The sequence below is a fragment of the Phyllostomus hastatus genome, unplaced genomic scaffold, assembly GCF_019186645.2.
Source record: "Phyllostomus hastatus isolate PE091 unplaced genomic scaffold, TTU_PhHast_1.1 phas_scaffold_78, whole genome shotgun sequence".
Taxonomy (NCBI): Eukaryota; Metazoa; Chordata; class Mammalia; order Chiroptera; family Phyllostomidae; genus Phyllostomus; species Phyllostomus hastatus.
In genome coordinates this window covers 90,657,880-90,666,297 of record NW_025334041.1, presented here as the reverse complement: position 1 = coordinate 90,666,297, position 8,418 = coordinate 90,657,880, and the positions used below count along the sequence as shown (strand labels likewise).

Below are 8,418 nucleotides of genomic sequence, written 5' to 3'. Positions count from 1 at the left end.
TCTTCCTGAACCACTAAGCTTGGTTAAATGCCTGCCTGGCACAGAAGCCTCCCTAGGTCGTTTACTGGATATTATCTTCTGGAGAGCACACTGACCACTGCTCTAAGGTAGGTCTACAACGCCCTGGTTGCACACATGAATGGATGTTTTAAGAATGCAAGGTTCTATTTCCCTTTAACCGTAAGAATTAAAACAATACTTATCACCATACGGTTGGATATTACTTCCAATAAGTACAATATTTATTAAACATATCTTCAGTTGTTCTGTTACATAGTGTGCAACAAATTACAATATTCTGCAGCCACAAATTATATGCAGAGTATGAAGAAACTATTAATCAGATAGTGTAATCTTTCTGTTTATAACTCTACAAGAAAGAACTAGCAAATCAGATCTTACATATAACATCTCACTAAACTTTATGCATGGAAAGTGACAGACACTGGTTGTGCTGTTTGATACAAAATGGCTGAACTTCATCTTCAGAAGACTAAACCTGACATCTAAACATGCCAATATAAACATCAAAACAAAATATATTCTAACCAACCACGGGAAACATTTTCTGATATCAGGAAAGCAACAAGGATTACACACATTATTTTATAAACCAGCACACAAAGGTTTAAAACAGTTCTGAAAATGAAGTTAGCTGTCTTGAGTCAAGGGAATAAAAAAAAAGTCAGTATTGACCATTTACAATCTCTGACCTTTGTGGAGACGGTAAGAATCTGTTGTAGTGCAGCTACATACAGTACAATTCAGGCAATTTTGTTTTTTCACTTGGGTTCAGATTGCAAATTCATTGCTGTGAGAAAAGGACGGAGGCAAATTTTAGCAGCAACCTCCACCTGACTGCTTGACCGGAGTGCTTTGAATTTTAACATGGGACTTCTCGGCACCACCAGCTGTTGCTCCAGGACCCATTCGCTTTTTAATCTCAGCTGCCATTGTCATGAAAGACTGTTCTACATTTGTTGCATTCTTAGCACTGGTTTCCAAAAACGGAATTCCAAGGGAATCAGCAAATTCCTAAGAGAATAATAAGGCACAATTAACATTGAAAAATATTTTTCACTTAGTGCATTTCTACCTAAAATGGGCGGTTAAGGAAAGGCTAAGTTTACTGAATCCAAACAGGCACCATAAAAAAATTGTCATTTCAAAGCATTCTAGTGCACGTTTTAAAAGCCAAGATGGTGGTTCACCTTCACATTCAGTTTGAAAATCAAACTTTAAACATACCTTTGCTGTTGTGTAGTCTACTACTTTCTTTGTGGTCAGATCACATTTGTTCCCTACCAACAACTTGTTGACATTTTCACTGGCATAACGATCTATTTCCTGCAGCCACTGTTTAACATTATTGAAGGACTCCTAAGAAGACAGACATTTTTTAGAATGATTAATATAGTTCTCTGTAACCTAACAACTGTTCTAATGAAGCAAGTGATAAACAAAAGTGTCTTTCTTGACCTAAGAAGAGACGGTGAAACAACTCTAGCTACAAAATAACTATAGTGCTGGCTAAGAAGTGAACTGATAACATTAAAATGACTACCCGTACCTAAGTAAGAAATTGGAATTTGAAGGCTTGAAGATAAAAACACCTTATTTGAGAGAGAAATACAGCTCAGTGTCAAGCAGCAGCTCAAGCAAATTTGATAAATTTGAATCAAAATCTGATTATTTTGGTGTATGGATAGCTTAAGTATTTACTACTAGAGACTCAAAAAATGTTACTAAATAAATGGGTCCAAAATAAAGATGCTTGTTTTCCAGTCATATTAAGGGGAAGAAATTTTTCATTTTTAAATAATTCATGGTATTGACATGAGTGTTGAAATTAACAACTTTCCTTCCTGTTATATCATTCACCCAATATTTCTCATAGTATTGAATCTAAAGTCATGATTCTAAGTATCTCCTAATTAGATATCATAGTTGTGGTAACAATTAACATTTGCTACAAGAAAAAATAAGTTCTAAAAGTTTATTTTAATTTTTGATAGCAAAAAAACCAACCCTGAAATTTTCTAATTTTCTAATCAAAACAATAGTTATGGTCCTTAAACCACATTCTTTCCACTATACCTGCAACCCTCACCTTCTCTCAAAAGCAATCTTTTGTTTCTCTTTATCCTAAAATCTTCCTCTACCTCATCCTATTTCCGAACTACATGCTGAAGGAAGAGACCCATAATCTTGCTTTTTGCCATTCTAACAAGTCTAATTACCAGGCAAATTCCTGTTAATATTTAACACCAAGAACATGGTATAAACCAAACAACCCAACACTCCCAAATAAACTCGTGCCAAAATGATTATTTATTTAGTTGATAATAAATATAACCAGAGTCCCTTGAAAGCAAGTGTAAAACCAATTACTAGATTTTCTATTTATTTAAGGAAAATAGGAAATTTTGGTTGGCCACCACTAGGTACCCAAAATAATGTTTATGTGATTAACTTATTTGGAGTGGACAGAGTTTTTCACCACATAAATAATATGGATGGCTATCAAATAGTAACTTCCCACTTTGTCACTGTAACACAGTTTCTTCCTGGAACTTACCTGATCTGTCACATCATACACAACTATGATGCCATGGGCTCCTCTGTAATAACTGGAGGTGATTGTTCGAAATCTTTCTTGGCCTGCTGTGTCCCACTATTGTAAAACAATCAAGACATCCAAACAGTTCCATTAAGATAGAGTCGGGGAATAGGGTAGGAGGAGGGAGAACAGTTCATTTACACAGTTATGGAAATGACCAGGATGAGATATTAGCCCTCAGTGTGCACACTAGTAAATTACATGGTAACTACCAAATACCTGAAGGTCCAGAAAAGAAGGTAGTGCCTCTAGTTTAGTTTGCAGTAATGCTACCAGTATCACAAGGTCTTTGAGATCAGGAACTATGTCAAACTCTTCATATTCCCTACAGCCCTTAGCACTGTGTAAGACATTCAGTATGACTGCAGAAACAGGCTGACTTGAATAGGAAGGCTACTGGCCTAACACCCCTTTTAACATAGTACATTCGGATGACTGCCAATCAAGAAAAACATTTTAACCATCTCTGGAAGGTATTATCTTAATCCTAGAGTCAATGTAAGGAAGATGATTCAAAATACTTTGATAAAATTCACTTTAAAAGTTGCCATACTTGAGCCATTTAGGCTTAAACACCAAAAACATGCTTAGATTACTACATTCAAGTTCTGGGTTTAAAAAAACTGAGGGGGAAACTCAACTGTTAGATTTTAAAGTCTTGTTTTAATTAACAAGGACAATAAGAATTTTGTTTAAGTAGCTCTTAGACAATGGCTTAACAAAAAACTTATACTGAGAATAGCTACCTACTCTACTGGTGAAAGGTAACACCTTGATTGATAGAGAAATAACATACTGGTTACTGTAAAAAGACTTGAAGCCTGAGACAAGTGAAGATTAAGATGCAATACCCTTTAAGGGGAGGGAATTACAAAGTTTGGAAGTATATCTGAACTCGACATTAATCCCCTCTAATGTTTTAAATGGCAAAATTAAAAAAAACAACATCCAGTTCAGGAGCACTCAGTAAAATACTTCCTGTTCTAGAACCCAGCTGACACAGACCTGTGAAAAACGAGTACAATTTTGGGGAAATACGAATATAGACTGGTATTAGATAATATTGAGGCACTGGTGTCAATTTAGTTAAATGTGATTAATGGTTACATAGTAAAATACAGGTGCATACCAACCTATGTTTGGAGTAAATATGTCTATAACATACTCCAAGGGAAAAAAAATAAATGAAGCAAATAAAGTTAATATCATTAATCTAAAATAAACAGGTAAGTCAGAACAACTTCATTACCTTTTTTGTTAAAAGTACTAGCCTGAGAGCCAGAAGACTTTAGATCTGTTATCTTTCAGGATATCCTTGGAGAAGCATGAGCTTTGGAGTCAAGCCAACCTGACTTGGAAACATCAAATCTAGGTTCCTGGTTATTTAATGGTAGGGATAGTTTCCTCATCTAATCCTAGGTGTCTCTCACCTTACAGAATTGCTAAATGGGTTTGAATGAACTAATGTTTGTAAAATGCCTAGCAGAGTGCTTGACTGTAGAAGCTGTTCAATATAATAGTACGGAAATGCTTACACTACACCAGGCACTCAGAATCAGGATTACAGAGATGAATGAAACATAGCCCTCATAGGAGATCCCATTAAGGTGGGGAAAACAAACACAGAAAAATCAGTTACACTATGATTATGAGGGGTAATGAGGATTAAATACAGAAAAAAGTCCTCCCTTCTCCACCTACCAACCCCTTGCACAAAGATAGCACAAGGAAGAAATAGTTTATGAATAAATGTTAACAAAGAATTGTAGCTGACTGAGCAATGGCATCTGAAGAGTAAAATTTCTGATGTCTCCTCACCACTCTAAAAACTCTTCCTGAGTCTATATCCTAATAGTACATTATCACAGCGTAACTGATTTTTCCATGTTTGTCTCTCCGGCTGAAATGGGATCTCCTCCTATGAGGCTATGTTAATCATTTATCTCTGTAACCTCGAATCTGAGTGCCTGGCATAATGTAAGCATTTCCATAAATGCCTCATCAATGAACAATCACAGAAGTATGCCTTCTTGCTGTGGGTCTGGACTCCATACCTGCCCTGCCCAGCTGAATGTTTTTGTAATCACTAACTACAATACAAAGTCCCAGATGGACACACTTGAAAAGCTGAAAGGATATTTAAAATATAGATCAACAATAATTTTGAAAGACCTAGAAAACTTGGAAAGATAACTGAAGCCAAGCAATTTGAAGTATAATGGGGTTAAAAGTAAAATCTAGCATTCAGATTTAAAAAGAGTAGTCACAAATTATGTCTTTAAAAAAAGTACAAACTCAAAGCCCTAAGATCCAAAGTGAGGAGTTTTGTAAGTCCTTGAGTGGATTAACGATGAGAAAAGGCCCTGAGTCTCTGAAGTCCAAAGGGCGGGGGTGATTCAGAGTCCAAATAAAAAGAGGATTTTCCTCACATAGTCCACACTGTCTGGGCTATATCCTATTTGATTTCAGGAATCACATTTTAATAAGAGGTACTTATAAAACACAAGAGTAACTCAAACTGTAAAAGGTTCAGAAAACATACTTCCAGAAAGGAATAACTAACTCCAGAAGTAGAGGTTGTGGTAAGATCTAAAGCACAGGCTGGGCAGTACTCCCATCCTCCAACAACATCAAAACTACAACTAAACTATAGAACAACCATCATTCAGAACTGCCGAAGCAAGTCCTACAAGAAGGATATAAAGCAGAAGCCACAATGAGACTGCTAGGAAGGGCAGAGATGCAGCTACTCCCGCACCCACATATGGCAGATAAAATATCAGGAGGGGTATCTTGGCTGCCAAGGATTCCCCTTGAGAAGTGAAGATCTCAGCCCTACACTAGGTCCCTGGCCCAGGGTTCCAGTGCTAGAAGAGAACTCCCATTATAATTTCCAGCTGTACAAGCCAACAGCGATTGTGACTGAGTGAGACAAAGGGCTTCTGGAGTCCCTAGCACAAACTTACTCAAACTCACTCCCTCTCAGCTCCAGTATGGGGCAGCAGCTTGAAAGGTGCCAGGGACATACGGGGAAGAACTGAATTTGTCTGGTATCAGGGCAAAAGCTGCAGGGGCAGCTTTAGAAATGCTAGCAGGCCATTGTTTCTTTTCTGAGCTCTCCCCCTAGAGCTGGCAGGTGGGCACCATATCTGAGTCTCCATCAACCTGGCTATCACTGTTCCCCACCACCACCCTGGTTATTCCCTGAGACCCCACCCCAACCAACTTGCCAGTTGACCCAAGATATTTCCGTGGCTTTTCCACAGGAATGGCCTGTTTTGGCTCATGCTTCAGGTCTTCCTAAAATCTATCAAAACAAGCAGCATCTGACCTCTGCATGCCTCAGAACTCTAAGTGGCCCCAGGCCCAGCACTAGCAGCAGGGACCTTGTTTTGCAGCCAGGCCCCTCGGCACCTCCAAGCCTAGTAAGAAGTAGCAGCCATCTGCAGAAGGCTTTATATGCAGAAGGCCAGGTGGCCCTGGGCAGAATACAGGTGGCAGCTGACCTCTGATAGCACCTCCCAGGAAACCCCAGAGCCAGACACCTTGAGACCACAATGAAGCACCAGCCACCACCTCCACAAGCAACACACTCAAAATGCAAACTAAGCAGGCACCAGAGCCCTAAACAAGTCCTGCTCCATGGGGTGGGCCCCTGCATAGCCGATCCCCCAAAGTCCTCAGTGGTCACAGCCAGTCCTTGCAGCTGATCAGCCTAGGGGTAAACCCCTCCCACTGACATGCCAATAGCAATGAAGGCTCAACTACAAGAGGAGAGTGTACATAGCCCACAGGGGAGGTATACCAGTAGTGCCCAGTTTGGTGAATAAAAACGCTCTTCCACTGGACTCTACAGGACACCTACTGCATTAGGCCACTCTAACAAACTCTGGAGACATAGCAAGCAGCTCTACCTAATACACAGAAACAAACACAGTGAGGCTGCCAAAATGAAGAGACAAAGGTGTCCTAAATGAAAGAACATAACTCCAGAAAAAGAACTAAACAAAACTGAGACAGGCAAACTACTAGATGCAGAGTTCAAAACTATAAGGATGCTCAATGAACTTGGAGGAAAAGTGGATCAACAGTGAGAATTTTATTTTTTTTAAGATTTTATTTATTTATTTTTAGAGAGGGGGAAGGAAGAGAGGGAGAGAAACATCATGTGTGGTTGCCTCTCACATGCCCCTGACGGGGGACCTGGCCCACAACCCAGGTATGTGCCCTGACTGGGAATCAAATTGTTTGCAGGCCGGTAATCAGTTCATTGAGCCACACCAGCCAGGACAGTGAGAACTTTAAACACATAAAAAAGGACATGGAAACCATAAAAAAGAACCAGTCAGAAATGAAGGATACCCTAATTGAAATGAAGAATAATTTGCAGGGAAACCCACCTAATTAGAACAGCAAAAAGAAAAAATTCAGCTCTGACTGGTGTGACTCAGTTGACTGGACCTCATTCTGCAAAGTGAAAGGTCACCAGTTCAATTCCTGGTCACGGCACACATCTGGGTTGTGGGTTTGGTCCCCAATCCCGGCACATACAAGAGGCAACCAAATCAATGTTTCTCTTTCACATTGATGTTTCTCTCTCTTTCTCCCTCCCTTCCCCTCTCTCTAAAAAAAAAAATAAATACATAAAACCTTTAAAAAAGAAAGAATCCAAAAAACTGAGGACAGTGTAAGGAGCCTCTGTGACAACTTCAAGTGTACCAACATTCATAATCATAGGGTGCAAGAAGAAGAAAGCAAGAAATTGAAAACTTATTTAAAAAAATAATGACAAAAAACTTCCCTAGCCCAGTGAAGGAACTAGATATACAAATCCAGGAAGCACAGAGTCCCAAAGAAGATGAACCCCAAAAGTCCCACACCAGACACGCCATAGTTAAAATGCAAAAAGTTAAAGACAGAGAGCATTGTAAAAGCAGCAAGAGGAAAGCAATTACCTACAAGGGAGCTCCCATGAAACTGTCAGCTAATTTCTCAACAGAAACTTTGCAGGCCAGAAGACACTGGCAAGAGATACTCAAACTCACAGGTGGCAAATGCAAGGCCTGCCCGCAGGCTGAATCCAGCCCTCCACCTTGTCTTATCCAGCCCAGTACCTTGTTTCTACCCAGCGGCAGCACCAAGCTCTCGATTAACTGTTAAGCAGTAGTTACATCTATACAATCCTAAAATTACATTCGGCCCTTTGAAGGCAACCTCGAGGCTGATGTGGCCCCCAGTGAAAATGAGTTTGACATCCCTATTCTAAGTGATAAAAAGCAAGAAACTATAACCAAGATTACTCTAGTAGATTACTCTACTCAGTGAAGCTATCATTTAGCATCAAAGAACAGATAAAGAGCTTCCTAGACAAGAAAAAGCTAAAGGAGTTCATCACCACTATGACATATACTTTAAGAAGAAAAAAAAGATTAAAAATATGAACAATAAAATGGCAATAAATACATGTCTATCAACAATTCAATCTAAAACAAATAAGGCAAAACAGAAACAGACTTACAGAGAAAAATTTTAATGGTTGCCAGATGGGAGGGAGGTTGGGGGGGTGGGTAAAAAAGGTGAAAGAATTAAAAAGTACAAATTGGTACTTACAGACTAGTCATGGGGATGTAGAGTACAGCATAGGAAATATAGTCAATAATATTCTAATAACTATGTATGGTGTCAGATGGGTACGAGATTTATCAGGATGAATACTTAGTAAGTTATGTAATGTCTAATCATTGAGTTGTACACCAGAAACTAATATAATAGTGTATGTCAACTCTAATTAAAAAACA

The 8,418-nt window shown here is 39.0% G+C and overlaps 1 protein-coding gene across 1 annotated transcript in view; it reads right to left on the bottom strand.

Moving 5' to 3' along the window:
- Positions 1-220: 220 nt before the first annotated feature.
- RAB1A (RAB1A, member RAS oncogene family) overlaps positions 221-8,418 on the bottom strand; it is a 33,740-nt gene continuing 25,542 nt past the window's right edge. The window contains exons 4-6 of the mRNA XM_045828821.1: positions 2,579-2,674; positions 1,249-1,380; positions 221-1,035 (exon numbers count right to left, since the gene is read on the bottom strand). Coding sequence (XP_045684777.1) covers positions 838-1,035; positions 1,249-1,380; positions 2,579-2,674 — 426 coding nt within the window. The 3' untranslated portion in view covers positions 221-837. The remainder of the gene's footprint in view (positions 1,036-1,248; positions 1,381-2,578; positions 2,675-8,418) is intronic.